The sequence below is a fragment of the Micromys minutus genome (genome assembly GCF_963924665.1).
Source record: "Micromys minutus genome assembly, chromosome: 1".
Taxonomy (NCBI): domain Eukaryota; kingdom Metazoa; phylum Chordata; class Mammalia; order Rodentia; family Muridae; genus Micromys; species Micromys minutus.
In genome coordinates, this window is record NC_137969.1 from 243,029,902 (window position 1) to 243,054,375 (window position 24,474).

Here is a 24,474-nt window from a genome sequence, read left to right on the forward strand (position 1 = left end):
TTCCAAGAGCTCACAGCCCAGCCTGAGATCTCTGTACATACATTCAGAAAGCATAAGGAAATCAGTGTAGCGCGCGCGCGCGTGTGTGTGTGTGTGTGTGTGTGTGTGTGTGTGTGTGTGTGTGTGTGTGTACTGTATATGAAAGGAGGCTCCTATGTCCACAGGGTTTGAGGCTTTGTGGTTAAAGTTCCTTTTGTGGCATCCTCACTTTTCTGAATGATGGTGTGTTCTTCTGTTGTCTGAACAGTTATATCAGCCACCACAGTCACAGGATGCTCCCACTGCCTTTTTAGATTGGGTGTTGCCTTTTATGCAGTTTTCTAGTATAAGAATGTTGTCTGTCTTGAGTTCTTTTCTAATTTGTATTCTATGTCTCTCCTGTCACCAGCAAGTGGTCAGCAGAGACATCAGGCAGAAGCAACGCCATGCCACATATTAAGACGTACATGAGGCCCTCACCAGACTTCAGTAAACTGGCTTGGTTCCTTGTCACAAGGTAAGAGGACTTTATATGTTTCATGGGAGGCCTTGTGACTTCTGCTCTGAAATGGGATGGAGTGTAAAAGGTGTTCTGTTAAGTGCCATCAATTTTTAGCCTGCTTCTGTCACTGAACAGGCCTGAAAGGAAGCCTGGACTAATGTCTTACTGAATGATCATTGCCTGATTTTTTTTCTCTCTCTAGATATCTAATGATTTGCATAAACTTTCAATTTACTTCTTTTTACATACTTTAATACTAGTAACAGTGATTAAGCAACCTGACATTTAGGGTAAATACAGAAGAAACATAAAATGTTAAAATTGATTCTTTTTTCTTTTATTAGCTTCACTTTTAGATAATTAAAACTTGAGCAATCAGATCTTCTAAAAGCATCTTTATTATGATATAATTCACATATCATAAAATCTGTGCCTTAAAGTCTACAATTTAACAGTTTAAACATGTTCACAGAATTGTACATCTATCACCACAATCTAATTTTAGAATATTTTAATCACCTCTAAAAGGAACTCCCTACCCACTGACATTTTCTCTCTCTCTCTCTCTCTCTCTCTCTCTCTCTCTCTCTCTCTCTCTCTCTCTCTCTCTCTCTCTCTCTATTTCTCTCTTTCTTTTAAAGATAAATTGCTTTGCCCTTTGGAAAATTGAGCTGTGAGAACATTAGTACCATGTTCCTAGTCAGAACTCAACCACTGGGCATCTCTTTGTGATTCAGTAACCTAATTGGTGTCAATCACAACTAATTAAACTATCACAGAGCAAAATTAGTGCTTTAAGAATGAATGAAGAATAAAAAGAACCATATCACTTTTTGTGGCTAACATTTGCACCTGGTTCAGGTGAGAAACATTGACCCAAAGGGACAGTTGATAAACACAGTGCCAGAGGGCAGCCTAAAGATTTTTGCAGCCTCAAAGCATAACGAAAAAGCAGACTTTTGAGTTCTAAAAATAAACATTCAGGATGTGTTCCTGTCATTTAGCAGTTATATAAACGTGGGGGATTTATTTGATCTGTTTGTTTCTTAGTTATAAAAAGGGAGAGGTAATGGCTACTTTTGGGGTTCCTGGGATTGTTAAATAAGGTGACAGACTGGATACCTGAAATGGAACCGGTCCTCTCTGTCGTGGTGGTGTGGCACATGATAGAAGTGGTTGTACACAGTGAACAGACACGTGCAGATACTCAGATGTTATTCTTTTCATTAAAGAATGTCTGATCATTGAGCCACTTCAGTAACCAACTCTAAGCTTGTGCAGAAGCCAAGTTATCCTCTTTAAAATTTTACATTATTCAACATGTCTTTCTTTTCTTTTATGTAGCTATTTATTTTGTTGAAATAAGTTCTCATGCTATAACTCGGGCTGGCCTTAAACTCATGGTAGTTCTCCTGTTTCATCTTCCCCAATGCTGGAATTACAGACATGAGCCACATACCTGGCTCAGTACACATATTGGTACCTGTGTGTGTGCATGCATGTGCATCTGTGTGTCGTGCACACATTATATATTAGATAAGGTCTCACTGTATCTCTGGCAGGCCTGGAACTAGCTATAATACCAGATTGGCTTCAAACTCAGAGAGATCCATCTACCTCCGTCTCCTGAGTGCTAAGATAACGGTGTGTGCCAACATGCTCAGTATGTATTCGTAGGTGTAAGACACAGACTGCATCATTTCTTCATTCAGGAAGTCTAATAACCCTATGTGTAGGATCTATGTGAGTTTCTGTGATTAATAATTATATAGAAAATGGTCCGTGTTGTTCATATGAGACCTAAGTAATGTATTATTTTTCTTGTATTTTCACTACCTGCTTGTTGAGAGAGCAAAGTGTCCATCAAGACCTCATAATCATCAAATACTGAATATTCTCTCTATTTCAGACACTGCCTGTATTTCATGGAAGGCAAGAAACAAAGTACCTATTCTATGAGTCTTCATTTGAGGTATAATAGCTTAAGCAAGGCCAGTAGTATGTTTAAAAAAAAAAAAAAAGGAAGGAAGGTGGGTGGGTCAGATCAGGCCTATAGCAGATAAGATGTATTTGGAGCATGTCTGAAGGGGTCAGAGAAAGTACTTAGGAGGCTGATTGAGGAGCATCCACCAGCCCACCAAGCAACGAACAAACTGGTCAAAGGAAACTGTTCAAAAAGGTTCTCAAAGTGGAGAAAGTGTGGAATGTTGAGCTGTTCCTGTGCTGATATACAGAGCTGAGCCAAATAACAGGCAGCCCTAAAGTGTGGGGACATCATCTAATGAGTGCACTGAAAGCTAGGTCAGGCTGCTGAGTGCGGAGCGGGTGCTCAGGACAGAGGCAGCTGAGTTGGGCAGGCTACCAGGGCTCTGAGAAGACATGCTGTGTACAGCATACTTCCAAATCTCCTTCAAGGAAACAAGTTCAAATGACAGGAGACACACCAGTACAGAGATCAGCACAGCCAGCCTAGGCTGCAGCTCAGCCTGCCAAACACATCTCCTGAAACACAAAGGCAAGGTGCAAAAGTATGCTGGCAGTGTGGTGGGAGATGAGTTATACAAGCACTTGCCATAAGTTCATTGTAAGCAGGTAAAACGGCAGCTGCTGTTAGTAAGCCTATGGTACTCACCCTTTACGGTAGCCCCTTAGTCTATAAACCCAATGACGGCAAGAACTGTGCTGACCTCAGACCCGTCAGCAGATCCAGGTAGCAGTCCACCTGGGTGGTCACTACCAACATGGAGGTCCTAACCAGCACAGAAGGAACACTGTTGTTTCAGCTTGGCAAGTGTATGGAGAAAGGGGCAGGAGAGAGAACTGACCCTTACTAAGCGGCCTCACCTGTCCCTTTCCATCATCTCAGAGTTTTATGAGGTGCCATAGGCCTCTCCTGGACAAGCCATACATCTGTACACTGAGGCAGCTCCGCCAGCCACTCAGATATGCACTGCCTGGATGATGCTGTGGGAACAGAGGGAAAGTGGAGGAAATGGAGGCTAAGTTGAGCTGCTTGCTCCGTGGAACTTACAGCTAAATGAAAGAGACTAAGCAGGTCATGCCACACGAATGATAGGATCCTATGGTGCTTTACTGACTATTCTGCACACGTGGCTTCTTCTCTCCATGTAGACCCTGAACTTGCAGTTGTCCAGCACTTGACCTAAACATGGCTTCCTCAGATGCTTGGATTCTGCAGTCTCCTGGGCTTTTACATCATCAACGTACCTTTCCTTCTCTATAGTTATTTATGTGCTTATGGCTTCCTCTCTAGGCTATGCCATAAAGCCCATATCTATCTTTTTAGCCTATTCCAGCTCCTGGCCCGGAGCCTGATGTGCAGGAAACGCTCAGTACAGATTCTTAGCAAGGGCAGGTAATGAAGATGGAGTGAAGTGGTAAAGACGGAAGATCTGCCTACACTCCTTGCCTCAGAGATGACTCCTCAGCCAGGAATATGGTAGGTAGATGGAGTTCATCACTGACACCATTATCAACACTATAGAAATGAGGAGACAACTGCAGGGGAAGCAACTTTTGACTACAGGGCTAGCTCACTGGTAAAACCCCTGTGTAGGTTATGTGGGGTCCTGGGCTCCATCCCCAGCACACAGCAAAACAAACATGACGGCATGTGTATTGACTGTGAGAACTTCAAGAGGGATTATTGTCCACAGAGGTGTGAGATTTTGTTGTGGTGGTTGCTGTAACGTTTGATGAGGTTTTAATTTGGTTTACTTTGGTTTGGTTCTTTCTCATGCCCATCACTGATACCATAAGGCTTTAGGACTTTTCTTGCTGGGAGCTGATGCTGAGGAGCATCCAAGAAATGCATATAAGGATTTCTCATAGCCAGACAATGTGGCACATACATGTAATTCCAGTCCTCCAGGACTTGAAGCAGGAGGATCACCATATACGGCAAGACCTGTCTCAAAAAACAAACAAGCAAAAACAAAGTAGATGAGGTTTTTAATATGTTTCATTGCCAACCAAGCCATCTGTCTTGGTTGAAGAGCCATTGATTATGTAATAATCGTCCTTCTACATTAAAAAAGATTAGTTATCCATTCATTCTGGACATTGTTCTTAGCCAGTTATCCAGTGCATCTGTTGATTTACTGAGCACTTACTAAATGCCAAGCACTTTGCTAAGTGCTGGCAAAACAATAGTAAACAACCATTGACCTGCTTCTGGTGGTGGGAATTACATAAAAGCAAACAAACTTATTCACACAATCAACTGGGGTGCAGATGATAGAGAAAAATAGGGTGGAATGGTAATCTAGGTGACATTTATTTGAAGGCTTCAGGACCAGATGAAGTTCAGGAAAATCACATGACACATGTGTAATCCATTAGCTTCTCAGAGGGTGGACCAGTGTCCCATAACTGTTTTAGAAGTGGCAGATTTTGCTACTCTCTAAGATCATTTTGCTGTCTGATTAAATGAATTAAGAAGAGGCTTTTGCAAATTGGCTTAAGTTGCTTGTAAAGTTGAGGAGCTATGTCGTCCTTACAGTCAGTAATCACAGAAGCTAAACAAGGCACATGGAAGGCCAGCCAGGGAGCCCCATCATCCACTCCACTGTGCACAGGATGGTATGGGCCTAGGTAGGTGCCACTTCTTAAAGGGTCAGAGAAGACCTTGTTGATTCCTTTAACAGAACTAAGGTAGGTTCCCTGTTTGTGGATGTTGAAGGAGAGCAAGGTGGGAATGGGGAAAATTGGTTTGTAGTGTCTGAGAGGCAGCAGTGAATGCTCTGTGTCAGATAGGAAGAGGGGTCAGAGAGCAACTTGTAGTCAGATTTATTTTTTTCTTTTCCATGTTAGGGGCTTTACTAGTCCTGAGGCCTTACTAGTCACGGGCCTGGGAGAGAGTTATACATCAGTGAATGTTTTCATTTGAATTGACTGGAATCCATATGTACTTTTAGAAGACTTATTCAGGACTGAAGAGATGGTTCAGTAGCTAACAGCATATACTGCTCTTGGCAGAGGACCCAAGCACGCATGTTGGGTGGCTCACAGTCACCTGTAATTCCAGCTCCAGGGAGTCAAATGTCCTCTCCTGGACTCTGTGGGCACTTACTTTCGTGTGTACATAGTCTCCCTCCCATTTAGCCCACCACACACAATGAAAACTAAAACTTCTCTTTTCTTTAAAAAAAGGAAGGCACTTTATGCATGTAACTTTTTAGAATAAGAGTTTTAATATACTCAAGTTGGGCTTATATAAAAATAGTGTGTTTCTCAACAGAGCACTCTTGGTATTGACTCAAAGTATTCAATACTATGTATAGAGTTGATAAAAATGATAATCTTATAAAAGATTATCAGGATCTCGAAAGATCTGAGTTTCTAATCTCCAAAAATGTATCACCTTAGAGGTATGCTTTGCTATGGTATTTACTGTCCATATCTATTGTCCTCATATTTCCCAACCAGCTAGAAGTGAGTCCTTGAGGATTTTGTTTTCAACAAAACAAAGAGTTTTAGACTCAAGCTATACATCCTTCCCCACCCTCCTTTAAAAACTATTAATTTATGTGTATGGGTATTTGTGAGAATGTCAGTTTGTGTACCACATGCACAAAGTACCTTTGGAGGCCAGGTGAGGGCATTTGGATTTCCTGGAATGGAATTAGCTGTGAGCCAACATGTGGGTGCTAGGACCAATCTGGGTTCTCTGGAAGAGCAGCCAGCACTCTGCTGCTAAGCCATCTCTACAGTACCCCCCCCCCCGTTTTTTTAATGTATTTAGTTTGCGAGAGGGTCTTACTAAGTTGTCTGAGTTATCAGTCCTCTTGTCTCAGCCTCATGAATAGCTACGGTTAAAGGGCTGCTGAGGCAATCATGATAAACACAGATGTACAAGACAGCGTTAACACAGCATATCCCTTTAGGTTTCTTTGTTTCTATTTGCTAAGTGAGCAGTGTACTCCTCCAAGTGTAAAAGTGTAGTGTAAGTACATTTGCCAGTAATGTGGTCAGTAGTTACAGTGTCAGTTACTGTCTACACTACATGCATCATTGTGTGCACTAGAGACTATGACTTTATTTACACCAGCATCACTATCTACTTTACCATGGCAATAATAACTAGACAATAGGGATTGGGAAGCTCTGGTGTAATGGGTCACTATCATACATGATGTCTTTATGTACTGAAATGTCATTGTGTAGTATATCGCTGGATTTGAACAAGAACCCTTTAAGTAGATTGCCATTTACTAGCCTTGCCATGTACATTCTGGAAAAACCCATTTATAATATGGGCATTTTATCCAATTAAATGGACTGTTCTGTGGATAATATAGAAAAATATGAGACTGTTGCCCATTAAACTATATAATATATTTAATATTAGTTTGTTAAAACTCTTTAGATTCATTAAATCAGGTCTAAAGTCTTTGTCTGGTTTGCATATATAGCACGTTAACATACATACAGTATGTGACTTAAATACTTGTCTGTGGGGACCAGAGAGATAGCTCAGTGGAAAGAGTGCTTGCTGCTCTTGCAGAGGACCAGAATTCAAATCTCAGGACCTGACTCAGGTTGCTCACAGTCGCTAGTTAACTCCAGTTCCAGGGGATCCAACACTGTCTTCTGACTTCCACAGATTTCTGCATATGCATAACATACATACAAGCATGCTTGCAGCACACGCGCTCGCGCACGCACACGCACACGCACACATGTCATTTTTTTAAAGACTTGTCTTTTAAGATTATTTATTTTATGTATATGGGTACACTGTCACTGTCTTCAGACACACCAGAAGAGGGCATCAGATCACATTGTAGATGGTTGTGAGCCACCATGTGGTTGCTGGGAATTAAACTCAGGACCACTGGAAGAGCAGTCAGTGCTCTTAACAACTGAGCCATCTCTTCAGCCCCTAGACTACATTTTAAAAACTCAACTTGAGGCTAATTTAGTAACTGATGAGAACTACTCAGCTTCAAGACAAGTACTTTCTGCACATCTTTAATCCCAGCACTCAGGAGGCAGAGGCAAGAAGATCTCTTGAGTTCAGGTCCAGCCTGATCTACAAAACTAGTACCAGGGCATCCAGAGCTACACAGAGAAATCCTGTCTCAAACAAAGGAACAAACAAAAGTATTTTCAATAAGATGTCTGTATTTCAGAAACATAAGAGCCAGCAGTTTATTTTATAGCTAGTTTAACACTTGGTTGTCTTTTTTCTCTTTTTCTGGCTGATTGCTTCTATAGCAAGTTCTTCATGGTCTTAATAAGATTTTCTTTCCATCTGTTTTGATCCTACCATGAAATCATCCCTTGTTTGATGAGCATCCTGTTGTTAACGGAAATTACCAGTACATGATGACAAATACCAAATTTTTACTGCAGCATCAAGTAAGCAAGAAGCCAGGCTTTAGGAAGAAACCTTGACTAAGAAGACTGGTCCTTAGTGTAGTTGACAAACCCGATGAGAACAATTATGGAAGCTGTGCATTGTGGGAGGCAAGAAATAAGGTGGTTACTAACACTGGCTGGAGCACTGTTATGGTTGCCTAGCAACTGACAGGCACTGTTTGATAGAGATCGAGAGAAATGTTGGTGCTGCCACTCAGAGAAAACGAGACAAGTGCTTGACTACAAAATTGTTGTAAGCTTTTTGGAGACTCATAAAAGGCATTCTTCTCCGCTGCAGTGTCTTCTGTTCTCCACCTCCCTGCTGTCTGCTCCTTAGAGTGTGAAGCACTGGGCTTTTGTCCCTTCCTTTGTCTGTGATTTTTGGAGGAAACCAAATTGGATCACACAAAAGAATACTTGTAGATGTTATTGAGTAGACTCGCTTGCCTGGTGCTCCCAAGATAACCAGCATTCTTTGGTATGCCTCGAATACTTTGTGGCGCATAATGTTATCAGCCCTACAGTAAATGATTCCTTTTGTACTTTAGAGATGATTCAAGGCCACTGACCACCTTCGCTTTCTTGCATTCTGGTATAAGCAGTGGAAAGACAGCACTTCTTTGTTTAAGCTCCGGAGAGCTAGCCTCTGGTGAGAAAATGTTTGAGACTGGCCCTGCAGGCCCTGCAGGCCTTTTGTGTGTTGGCACTCCTAGTCATGAGGTATACCCATGGCTTGAGATGGGATGCCAAATGTAGCCCCCACCAAGCACTGGCCTCCAGAGAAAACCCATATAGATTAGCTGTTCCTCATATAGCATATGCATACACACACACACACTATATGCTGGATTAAGCTTTTCCTTTTAGATATTAACACTAAGCTCTTTGTGGGCTGGGTACTAGTCTTACTCTCATTGTGTGGATGTGGGAGAAAACAAACAAAAAAAAAAAAAACATAGAGAACTTAAATAGTACATGTCAAATGACCCAGTGTGAAAGATGGGAGACCTGAAATTCAGGCCCAAATTATCCATCATAGATAGCTTTGGTTATGGCTGAGAAATAAGACAGGGCTTTAACCCAGGTGCTTGGAGTCTAGTCAATATCATCCCATTGACCTCTGCTTTGAGAATGGCACTGCTGGGCTAAAGCCCTGCGAAGAACTCATAGACCCCTTGCTTGGTGAAGCAGCAGCAGCCCAGTTTTCCTCCTTCTTACTATTCCTGCTGATACTGGCCTAGACCTCATTGATCTCCCTCCAGGTCTGCTACCAAGTGTGCCCTGGCTTCTCACCTAGCTTGACTTTAATTTCTGACCCAACCAGACACAAGTCTGTAATCCTAGCTACTCAAGAGGCTAAAGCAGGAAAATTACAGGTTCAAGGCCAATCTGGGCAACTTAATGAAATCCTATCTCAAGATAAAAAAATTAAAGTGAGGGTGTGGTTATAGTTCAGTGCCCCTTATATTTGTGAGGCCCTAGATTTAATCTCCAGTACCACACCTCCTCAGAGTTTTTTCCTCATGGCTGTAGCTTGCTAAGCAAGTCAGCTTGTAGTGTAGTCATTGGGCCTGCAGTGAAATAGCACATCAGAATAGTGAGTACTCAGAGCAGCAAAACCACTTCCTTCATATCCAGGAAGCAAGGTGGGGGGTGGGGGATGGACTTCAGAATCTCCTTCAAGGGCATACACCTAATTTTGAAGACCTCATACAAGGCCACCTCCCAAATCTTTAACTCATGAACATTTGAGGCACACTTAGCCAAATTCTACTGTTCATCAGATCCTCTCCTGAGGCTGCATGCAATGCTTCCCTGTGAGAGTGATCTCTGTCTCCCTTAACCCTCCTCAGTAGCCTCACGGATGCCCTTAACTGCCATAGAGTGCACATGCATGTGCATATATATTTTGGCGCGCATGCACACACACACACACACACACACACACACACACACACACACACAGCCTGACCAAGCTATCAGTAGTCACAGGTCAGCTATCAATAGCCCATCCCAAGGCCCACACACCCAGAGTGCTATCTGTCCCTAGTGGTGTGCTTGGAAACAGCCAAAGAGGTAAGTAAAAAACTGAACTGTCATAGGACACTTAACATTATTGGGCAAGAGAAACAGCCAGATGACTCAGGCTGGGGTGCCATTTGCTTTTGCATGATGTGGCTGACTTTGGTATGAACAGACTGGGTGGTGAGAAGCCAGGGAATTTCAAATACTCAAGAAATGTTGTCAGCTGCCAGGATGTGAGTAGAAAATGGGCACTGACTGAGTGTGCAGAACTGTTTTAGGAGAGCTCTGAAGTTCTTGGCACCATACCCCAATAAAGCTTGGCACAGAACACATACCCATAGACAACTTGTTGAATAAATGAACAAAGGCACAACACACAAAACCTGTCAGGCAGCAGTGAGTAAGACCCCCAGAAGTAGGAGCCAGAATAGATTGTTTCTCCCTGTAAGTCAATTGTCTCGAGTCTTCTGTTACTCTGGTGAATGTGTTAGGCTTCAGGGGCGCTTTAGGTGGAGGAAGCCATGAACCGTAAGGTCCTGAGTTATGGGGTAGAGAGGACCATGAACTGGCACGGAAGGGTGGGGAAGAACCTAGAACGTTGTTGGGATCAGCTTTGAGGTTAAGGATCACTGAAGGCTTTCAAACAAGAGAGCCAGGTGATCCGCAGTGCTTTGCTGAGAGTGCCTCGTATTCAGATCTATTGTGACTGCCATATGTGTGACAAATTTACTGCTGGCTTTCTGAGATCGCTATGGATGATATCTAAATGATATCTACATATCTAGATGTAGAACCAGGAGCAGAGTAGTCTGATCATCTTGTAGACGGTTGAGCGGGATGTTGGATCTGTCTTTTCTTTCCTTCACGTTATACTGTTTTGGAGGAGTCCATCTGTGGCTGGAGTACAAGAATAATAAATGAAGGCAGGGAGCCCTCCTGAAATACTAGTAAAGACTTCTAAACCTGGGACTGTGCATGACAGTGCAGTGTGTTGAAAGGGGAAGCCATTCACACAGCCTAGGACTGAGGGTCAGAGTGGTAGCAGGCTAAAAGCAGGAAGGAAGAAAAACATGTCCCACAAGATGAGCACAGTTCTGTCATGATTGCAGATGTCAGGCTCCAAGATGGTTACAAGCCCCTGAGAAGGCTGTTCCTCAAGCTGTCTCAGTAGATGTCAGTAGCAAGCTAGTATTCTTTCTAGAATAATAATTCTTGGCACCATTCTTTGTAAAGTTCCAAAGGTATAAGAGTCCCAGCAGACTGTGCCACTATAGGACCTAAGGAAATGAAGCTGAGGTACCAGGCTTCATAAACTCAGGGACATCAAAGGTCTGAGAGGTAAATTAACCCAATGCTGGCCATACGTTGGTCCTGTTGGTCTTCAATAGCTAAATAAACAGCCTACCTTCAGCAGCCAACAGAGATAGTCCCTGCTACTCTCTGCCTCTTTTCCTCTGTGCACTCAAGGGTCAGGCTCAATCTGTGCTGTTCATGCAGTGTTCCTTGGAGCTCTGCAAGTTCTGAAAACTCCTTTTCAAGGCAACAACAAAGGAAGAAGACACAAGGAAGAAAGAGACAAGAAGAGACAAAGGAAGAAGATCACAGGCAATTCCTGCTTCTTCTTTAGACACCAGTCTTTTGTTTGTTAAAAGGTTTCCTTTGAACAAAGAATTCTTTTGGCTTTAAGAAAAATGAAACTTTGGAAACTATGATTACAATATTTCATTTCCCAGGACCCACCCTAACAAAATTTCATAGCTCTCTATAAGGGAATGAAACTTCTTCCATTCCTTCCTCTGTGCCCTGCTTCATAGTTGCCTGGTCACCTCTACCTAGGTGATTTCATCAATCCTCCATCCTAACCAGTGAACAGATGGTGGTAAATCCAGATGTGTTCTTTACAGCTTCTCATACTTCTAGCTCTTCTGCCCGGAGAGGTCCACCAAAACAATGGTGCATGTCAGCAGATGCCATTTGATTGTCACACTGCTTGTGATTCAAATTCTGTGCCATGGTGCCTTAATACTTGAAAAGCAGTTTGTAAAAGAGACCATTCCATCGGTCTGGAGAGGTCAGCTAAGTTGTCCTTTTATTACACATATTTATTTATGTTTTTACATGTGTGTGGTCAGAGGATAACTTAGGGGAACCAGTTCTCTCCTACCATGTGAATCCCAGGGATCAAGTTCGGGTTGTCAGCCTTCTTAGTAAGAACCATAACCCACTGAGCCATCTCACTAGCCCCAGGTATGAATTATGGTTTTGGTTTTTCTCTTACTAATTTGGTCTTCTGTTCTTAGGTTGGTTGGTTGGTTGGTTGGTTGGTTGGTTGGTTGGTTGGTTGGTTGAGTAAATCTAAGGCCCTTGTTTGCTAGGCAAGCACTCTCTGACTGAGCTATATCTTCATATATAAAGAACTTTGACCATAATTCTTTTCATTTTGAGTCCTTCATGCTGATGGGGTAGCCTCCAAAGTCCTTATAATTACACCTGCGGGATCAAGGAGAGAGAGTCCATTTAAAGACAAGAGTGGTGTGCCCATGGAATGTGGGTTTACTTTGTGTATGAGGCACTGTGCTAGGGTACATGGTTTGCCTGTGACTGAGAGACAAGGTGAGGTCTCAAGATTGATGCAGCTCCACTGGGCGGCTCGTCAGAACGTAGACTTGCAGCAGCCCATGCTGAGAGCAGTGTTCCTGCAGCACTCCGCTCACACTGAAAAACGGTCTGTCTGGAAACAGGTGAGCGAGCTTGCCCTTCCTTTGTCCTTTTCTGCTGGGATTCCTTCGTCACTACATCGTATAAGCAACAGCAACTTCCAAGCACAGGTGCTCCTCTTTCGAAGCTAATCTTATAAGATTCTTGAATGTGCAGATTTAATTTAGTCTTCACCAATCTGCTCTGTAGCTAGTACCTCATCACCTTCTGCAGTAACAACAGGGGACTTAGACATGTGTCCTGTCTTATGACGTGTCTATGTTTCTGCCTTGGAGACTTGTATTGTGGTTATAGCATCGGTGATACAGGCTGGTGAGTGACGTGTAGACCCACCTATACCAAAACTGTACAGCTAGGAAGTCTGGGAAATCTTCTTCCAGAGCATTGTGTCATTTAATGAATCACCCCAGAGGAAAGGGTCAGAGTCACACCCATAAACTTACAAAGTGTTGATGTTGGTAAGCATTTTTAAGTACCATTTATGTGCTGGGACTTTCTGCACCTTGTGTGGTATCCCCTCATACCAGAGCTAGGAGACAGGAGTCTCTGTACTTACTGCTAGGGAAGCTGGTGGTTGGCAGGATAGTGGTCAGAGTTCATAGTGACTCAAGTTCTGTGTATGCTAATCCTCTGTCCTCCTTTGCATTTCTTGTGTTTAACTCTGCAGACTTTATCTCTAAATTTTGACTTAAAATGTTTTAGTCTTCTATCTGCAATCTTGGTTCTCTAACCACAAGTCTTAATCAGTTGTATCTTCTAAGCTGTGTGAATCAGCCCCTTTTCCGGAATAAAGTAGATGTTCCTTGCCTGCCTGACAAATTCAGTGTTAGGAAAGATCTGGGGGCTGGAATAGCAGCCAACAGCTTCTGCAAGAGGCTTATGGGGGAGGAAAGGACACAGGCGTATATGGTGTAGGCAGAAGGACAAAGAGAGGATGTCTGATCTGTGGGAGTGTAGGTGATAAGACAGTATACAGTCAGAAGCAGAGGAATCATGGAAGGCAGCAACAGGGAATAATGTTGAAAAGCATGGATCCAGCCTTTCTGGAGGGTCTTAGGTGTCAGGCCGTGGTATTTATTTGAGGTTTTGCTTGAGAGGATGTTTTCTGAGATCTATAGGAATCAATACAGAATGAGAAACCTGAATCAGAGAGAGCCATTTGGAGCTCTGTTGTAGGGTAAAGAGACCCAAACTAATGCCCTTATTGGAAACAAGCTACATTAGAAAACAGGCTACATTACAAAACTGGCTAAAAATGTTAACCTATGGCGCCGATAAGTCCATAATGCCTGAGATACTTGGGTCTGACCAAATGAGACTGGATAGAAGGAAAGATGGAGGAGCAGACCAGCAGCCAGCCTTTAAACACTGGGGGCCAGGTGTGCTGGTAAAAATGCCTTTAATCCCAGTACTCAGAAGGCAGAGGCAGACAAATCTCTACGATCCAGGCCAGCTAGTATTACAGTTCTCTTTTTTAAAGTTCTAAACACTGGGGGAAATTTTTAGAATTCTTCTCTGGAGCCTTCAGGGAGAATTTAAAAACTCTGCCAATACCTAGATATTAGCCCAGTGTGACCCATTTGGAACTCCTCATTACCAGGAGTGTGATAGTAAATTTGTTATTTGAAGGCATGGACCTTAGGGTCATCTGTTAGAGCAATAGTAAACCAAACACACTACCTACATTAGTAAGACTTCCCATCTCTGTAACAAACAACTGAGAGAAAAGCTCACAGGAGGGGTTGTGTGCTTTGGCTCACCATATTAACAGGTGGCAGTCCACTCGGCAGTGCCTGGTCCTGCTAGTTCTAGGGCCTTGGTGAGACCAAACACTGTGGCAGGAATATGTGGCAGAAGCTTACCACAGGGAGGGCCAAGCTCACTCAGAAAGAGACATAGAGGAGACAGAAACAGGATTCCCCCAAGAACCTGCCCCTAACAACAGGCTTGTTCCAAGCCTCACCTCCTGAAGTCTCTCTCTATCACCTCTAGAGTAACACCATGAGCCCAGGAAATAGGCTTTGTGATAAGAGACACTTCATATTCAAATAATCAAAAGAAAAAAGAAGACACAATGTTGAAACAGTTTCATAGAATTAAGCAGACACAATTAGAAATACTGAACACTACTCCTAATCAGAGCGACCCTAGTTGAAGATGTATTCTATTAGGATGCACAGTTGTCCTAGACAGTATCTACTGAGTGTTCTCAGTGGCCCAAGAGAAGTGCACTATTGTGTACTTGGAGAGATAATCTACACAGGGAAAGGTTTTAGAAGGAAATTTGACAATCTCAGAATTCCAACTTACATGGTCTGAAATACGCCATGAATCATTTATAGTGTGAGACCTTCTTTTCCTTCACAGTGAGATTTTGTGTGTGTGTGTGTGACATTTAATTGCAATCCATAGAGGGAAAGAGAGCCTAAGGGCAGTACTTAGGAACCTAGAGCCAATGTGGAAGCAAAGCAACGCGCACCACCTGTGTGTGTGCCGAAGGCGTGCTCCTGGGGGCGCTAGGGAGCAGATGACAGCAGCAGTGGCTGTGGTCTGTCCCTTATCTCTACAGCTGCTGGGTCTGAGCTTCAGCAGTCACTGTTAGCACCTGACAGTTGTCTGTGCAAGTATCGGTCCCCACCTCTGACATTCCCAGGGGTGTGGTAGCCCAAGCTTCAGTTTCTAAACCATGTCGTCTCTTTGCGCAGCTGCTGCCTAGACTGTTGAATATTTAAGATCCAGTGAAATGCTACATCTGCTAACATGTCCCGGTAACAGGAGTCACCCTGCAGGACACAAACATCTTTTGTTTTGGTTTTTTTTTTTTTAATGTTTTTACTTATTTTTTTCTTACAACTTTATTTTTAAAAAAGACTGAGATACCTGTACAAATTTTTTAAAGCATTTTGGCATAAAACTATATGAATATATTTTTGTCAGTACTTGACTTGGACACAAACATCTTTAACAAAAAGTTAACAATAAACCCAGTCAGTGGCTCTAATGATGTTCAAGCAGGTGCTGGCCAAGACGGTCACTGCCGTCACCAGTGTTTAGACTCTGTGTTTCTCACCAGGATGAACCCCAGAGAGAGTCTTAGGAGTGTTTGGAGGGTGACTGAGAGACAGCTGTCCTTCTATAGCACACAGTCTGTTACTATGTCACTGTGCACTGGTTTACTCTGTTGGTATGAGGTGGGAGCTGAACCTGGTTCCCTACTTAGGTCCTCCAAAGCTCCTCTGACTCCTGGGGCTCACTGTGTGTTTATCTAATTCTGGGACGTATACTCTATCTTCTCTAAGACACCCACCCAATGCCAGAGGCCACACAGTCTGACTTGAGTTTCTCTGTTCATGGTGTTAATTCATGGGAAAGCTAGCGTGTTTCTTTCACTTTGTCTTTTACCTGCTCTGAACAAAATCCCAGCTCCTGTGTCAGCTCACAAAGCAGAATCTGGTGTAGTTATATTAACCAGACCCTGCAATGGCAAGAAGTCCAATTTCTTGACAAATGCTTGCACAGACATATATGTTAGATGAAATCTTCCACCTCTATAGCCTTCACTTGAGCTTAACTGACACACCCTGTCCCTCAAAAGTTGCTTTTCTTTTTTTACTATGAGTTTATTAATAGTTTGGGCAGTTTCTAGTGGACAGTAAAACTTGACACACCACGAATCCTACCCTTGTCTACAGCCACACCACAAATGTGCCCATTTTATCTAAATCCTACCCTGTAGAATTGCATCCCTCAAAGAATGAAGTGACCCTTCCCTTTTTTAATATGCCAGCACCACTCCAGATATAGCAAGAGCAAAGGAGTGGACTTTGTACTTCGGGAAGAAGGTTGCTCCCCCCAGAGGGAGGCAGGAGAGAGCTGGAAGGATGAAGGCAGTATGGTCTCAGTGGAAAAGAACAGCTGGAATGCCTTCCGAGTTCCAGGAGCACAGAACTCTGTGTGAGCCTCGGGTAGTACTTTGCCTTGTAGAAGACACTGATGGCTTCTCCTGCCTGTCTGTACCACCCACACCCAGAGCAGACAGCATGAGAGTTTGGGAATACATCCCTAGTCTTCCTGGCTGCCCCAGGTGCCAGTGATTCAAAGTATTACTCATAGTGTAAGAAATTATTAAGGATGACATTTCAAGGAATGTTGATTTGTTACCCAGACAACCTACAAGTGTCTTTCAAGTCTCTGAGTACTCAGGATAGAATTTTTAAGGCTGTAGATACTTGGGATTCTGTTAGACAGGAAGTATAAAAGCAGGCTAGGAGGAAGCCATCTTACAGTTTATCCATGGTCTCCATTTATCCTTGCTATGGAAAAACTCACCCCATGGAATGTGAGGGAACACACTTAATGAGAATCCTTTCTGAGGACACCTTTGGCCCAGGTATCATGTTACTGACATTCAAAGGAGTTACCAGAAGGTAAAAATCGAGAAAGTAACAAAAATTTTTGAGAAGATGACCTCCACCTCAGCTTACTGGTTCATTTTACCACTAAACATTTGCCTCAGCATGAGAAAGGTGCAATTTATTACTGATGGGAGCACAGATGAGACCCAGAGTGGATCCTGGCACTTCCCTTGTGTCTGTCTATTTGGGTCTCCTTCCTCCTGCTGTGCTGGACTTTTTTTTTAAGCCATATCCCCAACTCTGTTTATATTAAACATGATTCTGTATAAGCCACTTTTTTCTGACTGCAAGCACCAGGCCTATGGCCCCGGAGTTGCTTTCTTCTTAAAGTTTTGGGGGTTTTGTTTGTTTGTTTGTTTAGGATTTATTTTTATTATTTTTAGATATATGTATGTGTCTGCATGGGGGCTTATGCATATGAGTATAGTGCCCTTGGAGGCCAGAAGAGAGCTTCGGGTTCCCTGGACCTCTGGAAACCAAACTCTGGTCCTCTGCAAGAGCCTCACTCATTCACACCCTTACCAGTGAGCCATGTCTCCAGCCCACACATTTGTCTTAAGTGCTGCTTTTATGTACAACAAAACTAGAAGTCATAGCAATCAATCTGGGACTATAAAAAGAAAAGGGAGTTTGGACATGGAAAAAAAAATACTTCTAAGGAAGATAATCACTTTAATAACTGCTCTGGGGGTCATGCCTATGAGAGTGAAGCTATCCCAAATTAGAAATTAAATAAATCCTGAAAATTACAGTACAGTGTGCCTTAAATTTCCTTTTCAATACCACAGTTGGGCTTGAAACTGAATCAATATGATTGTGGCTATGTATTCTTTGACCAATGGTCTCACAGCTGTGCATGTCTGAGCCACACAGAGATGCCACACTGAGACAGTTCCTTCTGTGTCCTTTTCTCCACAGTGCGAATCTGTCCAAGGCTGCCTGGGGAGCATTGGAGAAAAATGGCACCCAGCTGATGATACGCTCCTACGAGCTCGGGGTCCTTTTCCTCCCGTCGGCATTTGTGAGTAACATTGTACCTCCCCACTCGCTCACACGGGTTATGAGTGGACTCTGTTCTCTTCCTCCAGCCACAATGTGGGCCCAGTGTGGTCTGCTGTAAGGTCAGGATTCTAATGCAAGACCTATGCTTTTCATCTGGCTAGCTGTTGAAGTCAGGACTAATAACCGTATTAAATAAACACCATGAAGCACAACGTGAAGACTCACACAGTGGGAAGTGAACGTTGTGAAGGGAGTAGCCCAGCCAAGCACAGGACTTTGAGGGGTGGGGTGGTAGGGGGAGGGGAAGATGGGGAGGATTTAGAGTACAGGAAGAGTTGGGAAAGGAGTTGGCAGTAGCAAAGCTGGAGCACCCAGAAATGCACCATGTTGGAAGTGCTCTCCCAAGATGGACATCAGCTCCTCGGCAGCTTTAAAATGGCTAACGGCTTCCATGGCCAGACACCAGGTGCAGTGTCTGCTGGGCCTGTGGGGACCGGGTGCCTAAGCCATATGCTTCACTGCACACTAGAGTCATACTTCCAGAGACTCGTTTCCTTGAGGTGCAGATGCCCCAGGACCTCCTTACCTTCTTGAGACTCTGTGGTCACACTCTGAACCATGGGATACAGCCAGGGTTGCCTGCACAGGGAAACAGCCACTGCCCCCTCCAGTTCCCTTTTTACTGCTTGCTGTAGTTTTAGGATAGGTCCATTGTGAGCTGCTTGGGATGAAGTAATGAAGTAGCTTCAGCTAAGGGGATACCATGAGCTTGGCTGTAGACCTAAGTCAGCCAGTGAGCAGTACTGGACTCAAAGTCTCACAGCATGCTGCAGAACGCCCTCTGTCACAGCACACCAGCAGCAGTCTCTGTCTCCCCATGCTCTGGGAGCAGCTCACTCTTCTCTTCCTCTCCTCCACTTACCGTCTTCACCTGTCCTCCTCCACCTCAGAGCGTTCTGGGCTAACTGCTCTCACACAGCTTCAGCTCCTCTCCTGCCTACCAGGTGAATACCTGTTTGCTGCTTACAGCGACATTTCAGCATCACGGCCTCACAAGTAGATGATGACTTGCTGCAGGACAAGAATGTACTGTCCCTGAGGGTCCACAGCTATTGCAGCATCTAACCTGAGGCCTCTGCCTTCTGCTCCCTCTGATCTTTCAGTTATATCACAGTTCTGGGAAACAGCATGTTCCTGATTCTAGACCACATTGCTTTGATATTTGCTGTGATTGTGAGGACTGGCTTCAATCTAGGTAAAAACTGTCTCCCAGTGCTGACTCGAAGGGGGTACATTGCATGTCTTTCTTCTTTGGCTTTTGTTGTTAGCATTTCTAAAGTCTGTTCTGAGCAGATCCTAAACAAGGGGATGTTCATAAGAGAGTGTATGGTTGCGCTGTCCTCCAGGCCCTATCAATACAGACAGTTCTTTCCTGCATACCAGAGCAAGGCCATAAGAAAAATGGGAATAATACCCAAATTGACTTTGTTAGGAAGAAGGCAGGGCACATAGAGCAATCTGATGTAAAATAGAGGTTGCATTAGTTAGCAAACATGAAAGATGATGCCACCCCTTCCGAGCTGTGCCACCCAGGAGCTAGGCCCCAAGCACCCTGACTCCTGGAAAGCTTGAGATTGACTTTAGCTTTCTAAACTGAGCAGATGTATCTAAAGTTACAGCGGTGGCAGGGAAAGATTAACAGAATAGCCATAGCAATTTATTTGTGTGGTTTTATTGTTCTCATGGATTCCTTATGTCTGGAAAGCTGAAGAATAAGAGGTAAGTAGGAGGAAGAGAATAACGGAGAGGGAAAGGAAGTACAGTAACTTGAACTTTGAGGCCACACTGGTCATGTGACTAAACATGCTGGGACAGTACATAGCAGTAGCTTCCTCTATAAAACTGGTAAGGACTATCCAGCCGTAACCCTGTCCCAGCATCTTCCCATTCAGTTGAGCTGTCTGTGCCCTTCCGTGAGTCATAAACAGCTGGACAGAGCTAACAATAGGCGTTGTGGAGAATACACAGAAGTGTATTGTGCTCTCAGGGAGCCCGTTATCACGATCATGCTCAGATACTCCATCCATGAACGGTAAGGTAAGATACATGTCCTGGCTGTGGGCCGAGAGCTAAACCATGAGCATGGCATGCAGCCCAAGTAAGCTGACACTAAGAGGCTACAGAGTTCTTTTGTTTGCATTTTATAAAAAGGAAGGTTAATTCCACAAAGAGGGAATTAAAAAGGATGCTGGAGAAAGTCATGGAACCAAAGTAATTCCTGGTAATTCGGACTGGAGGATGGGAAGAGATAGTCCAGCTGTGGGTTCAATGTCCTTCTGTCTGGCTGCTGCCACCGGTAGGCTTCCACTCAGAAAAGACCAGTCTGCGTATCTGCCTGCACCGTGGGCTTCTGCCTGTCTTCTACATCTGGACCCTCCCACTGTATCCCCTGTCTCTAGAGAAGGGAGGGGAGCTGTGAGTTAAAGCCACCCCAGGGATGGATTCCCAGAGCACATCACCAAAAAGTGAGCTGACATGGACCTTGTTGGTCTGTAAGATATAGAGACTGTAGGAGAGCTTCTGTGTAATGGGAAGCTTCTGGAAATACAGCAGAAATGTTGTATGTGGAAGGAAACTTTGAAGGAAACCAGCAGTCACCCAAATTCTAGAATTATTACCCTTCTTTGCAAGAGAGGCATGCCATGGAACTTCTTAGTTCCCTTCTCAAAGTCCATTGCAGACTTGAAGCTAAACATTCAATGGCCCGAGGTCAACCTCATCATTGCCAGCTCATGTCCACAATCACCCAGGGCCTCCCCTATGGAGGGCCCTAGGGGAAGAATGAGAAACAAGCTGTGGTCCTCGTTCACAGGACTCTGAAGGGTACATTGAGATACATAGATATAAAGTGTGTGGCACATGATCAGAAGCACCGTCAGAGACATTTCCAGATATAAGGAGTCCTGGCGGGTGGGGGAGCATGGGCTGTGCTGGAGACATGGAAAAGGATTCTGGGAGGTGGCCTTCAGTGAATACTCAACCCAGTTTCAGACAGAGGCTTGCAGGGAACTATAACATTATAGGCAAGGGAAAATTGTTTTCTGTGTGCCGGGGCTGAGTTATGATGATGGAGCTAGTCTAGGAGTCTAGACTCCTAGTCTGGGGGTTGCAGGGCAGGATTGCTGGGACAGACTGGGTCCCACTTGACAGTGGGAAGATAATCCACACTACATGCCAATTGTCAGAGCCTCGGAGTCTTATAAACATAATTCTTAAATTATAGATTATCACTTATATTATTCAGAAGGTACTTGTGGATATGTGGCATTTGCAAATGTCATCAAAAATCAGCTAAATCATTTAAAGGACAGTCACCAGACAGTTTGATCACTAATGAATTACTGTTACCTGTCACCCCACGTCCCCGCTTTGAAGCATGAGAAACACCTGTTGCAACACTTTCTCTTCCTCTTTTAATCACTGGTTCCTATCATTCCTAACTACTCAGTGCTACTTGATAATGTCACCTCTGGTCATCCACCCCTGCAGCCACTGTGGCCAGGGCTTGCCAGCTGTTCTACATCAGCGTCTGCTTCCTTCCCTGGGGCTCCTGTCTTCAGGCTTCCCTCCCAGAAGCAGCCACAAGCTTGGCTTCATCCTGCTGCCAGATGGCCTTTATTGACCCACTGGCTTCAGATCTGTACCATACAGTTCAGCCTCCGGGTGTACCTCCTTTTTCCCTCCAGGCAGTGACTCCGGACTGCCCAGGCCACATCCCTTCCCTCTCACTGCCAGCACTTCCTTAATTTTTTTAAATTTATTTTATTATTTTATATGGATGAGTGTTTCCCTGAATGTGTGTCTGAGTGTTGAGTATTTGCCTGGTACCCATGGAGACCAGAAAAGGGTGTCAATTTCCCTGGAACTGGAATTACAATTGTGAGCCATCATGTAGTTAGTGGGAATCAAACCAGGGTCCTCTGAAAGAGAAGCAAGTGCTCTAACTGTGAGCCATGTCTCCAGCCCCTCCTGACACTTGCTCCTACATGGGCACATGTAAGGCCCATGGTTCTTACTGGGCCTTCTTCTCTAGCCAGAGCTAATCCACATTAGAAAGCAGCTCTTAGCTATTGCACCTGCCCCTGTAGGCACTCTTCTCTGCATCCCTTGGCTTCCTGGATCCTGGGCTCCTTGCACATCCCACTTGTAGGGTGGTTGATGTTATCACTCTCTCTCTCTCTGCTGGAGAACATGGCCATCAGCTGATGTTGCTTCCTTTAAGTTTTTGGACCTTGCAGTCTTCTCCAAGCAGCTATCACGGAAGCAGCGTGCACAGCAGTGTCTGGAGACTAAGCTTAGTGTAGTAGTGCATAGTGGATACATTAATATCACCATATATTGTGTTGTAAAAGCATTTGAACTGTGGATGAGCTCACCTGAAGCAATCTTGTTGATGTTATGTGCGTGCTCTCTCTCTCTCTCTCTCTCTCTCTCACACACACACACACACACACACACACACACACACACACACACACACTTTCCTAAGTCTGTATTTGTGTCTTAACTTCAACCACACAATTATCAATACAAATTGCAATATAATATCAATCCCTCTATATCCACTTAATAAATGTCTTAAAAGATGTCTCTTGCTAATAAACTTACAGTGTTCACTCTGACAAGAGCACAGCTTGCTGTAAAATGAGGTCAGAGGTTACATCTCTTTTAGTGTTCCCAGTTTGGTGCTTGTGAGACACACCTTAATGTGCTTCATTCAATGGTTTCTGAAGACTTAGCTCATCTAGACTCCTGAAGTCAGCCTGCTGGCCAGACACCATCCAGATCTACCTCCCATCAGTCTCTGAGCCTGAGTCATCAGCAGCCAGCAATGCTACTTCTGTCCTAAGCCCGTGAGCCACTGCAGTCAGTGCATCCTGCATCCTGCCTGGAGACCAGCGCTGCAAACAGGAATGTATAGCATCTAATAGGCAGTGGCTGTGGCTAGAGGGTCTCCACTTTCCCACAGCTGTGACAAGACCTGACATTCAGCAGTCAGTAACTGGCCATGTGACTTAGCACTCCTAGGGCCCCAAAACTGGTGGGTGCAGAGCCAGCATGCCTCAATTACAACAAGAATGCCACTGGCAATTTTAGAATTGACCAAAACAGTAGTTTTCAACCTGTGGGTCATGACCCCTTGTTGGTCAATGAGCCCTATCAGAGGAGCCACATATCAAATATGCATGTCAGATATTTATATTATGATTCATACAGTAGTAAACTTACAGTTGTGACAATGAAATATTTGTATGGTTCGGGGTCACCACAACATGAGGAACTGCAGTAAGGGGCCGCAGCATCTGGAAGGTTGAGAACACTGCTCTAGATGGTGATAATGTTTCACCCTTGACAAACAGAACCGTCTCTTCTGAGCTCCAGGTTCATTTGCTTCTGAGGCAATGGATTCCTACTTTTCTGTAGTCAGGATTTTAAAAAAAGAATCAAATTCAAAGGCCTTGACTTCAGTCATCAAGTCTAATCTCTCCTTTCTCATTTGGTTAAATTATTTTTTTTGTTGTTGCTGTTCTCAAAGATGGTGCATACCACAAGCAAATGATATCTTCTCAGATAACCTTTGGTCAGTCTGATAGGCTCCACTAAGACGGTGTGGCTGGGAGAGCTAATGAAATTGACAAGCTCCATACCTGTCCCTTTGAACACTCTCTGCCCCGCCATAGCTTGGGCTGTCAGTCTCCCAGGAGGTCGCAGCTGAGCGAGTGCTCCACAGAGCATGTCTTATAATCTTTTCAATTTCACCTATGAGTCACTGAAACAATGTGGGAGAAGACAGACTAGGAGAACACGTTGGAGAAATGCCCAAGAACCAAGAAAGGGAACTCTCTAGGGCACCACATTGGAAGACTTAGGAACCTAGTTCTATAGGTGCCAAAATGGCCCATAAAGACCTGAGGTGAGATCTGGATGGGACCTATTTGTGAGCTGGACTAGACTGCCAAGTTTTCTTTACTCACAAAGCCTATCCTGTAGTGGAGACCATTAGTGACAATTTCATAAAGTCGCATGGAAACTAAAAGCCCGAAACTTCAAAGGGTTTGAAACAAGCCTGGATGTTCCCCAGGACTCAAAAAGACTGCTTCTGGATGGGAGTGGCACAAGCTACAGGGCTGAGAGCGCAGGCCAGTCCTCTAGGCTTTCAGCCAGATCAGTCTTCATGCCACCCCCTCACTATTGTACTGCTCCTCCTCCTCCACAGAAGCTGCACGCTCACAAGCATCCTAGCTACAGAGCCCCTCTCCAGAGCCCTGTTGGTGTGCCCACTCTGAATTTTCCCCAGACCCTAGCTGTAAGCATCTGGGGGCCAGGGGTACAGGCCACCTCTTTTCTGTCATTTCCTTCCTCACCAATCAGCCCATCTGATAAAGTAGG

The 24,474-nt window shown here is 44.2% G+C and overlaps 1 protein-coding gene across 1 annotated transcript in view; it reads left to right on the forward strand.

Moving 5' to 3' along the window:
- TDP1 (tyrosyl-DNA phosphodiesterase 1) overlaps positions 1 to 24,474 on the forward strand; it is a 69,400-nt gene that overhangs the window by 30,673 nt on the left and 14,253 nt on the right. Inside the window, exons 13-14 of the mRNA XM_080909941.1 lie at positions 389 to 496; positions 17,941 to 18,043. Coding sequence (XP_080766067.1) covers positions 389 to 496; positions 17,941 to 18,043 — 211 coding nt within the window. The remainder of the gene's footprint in view (positions 1 to 388; positions 497 to 17,940; positions 18,044 to 24,474) is intronic.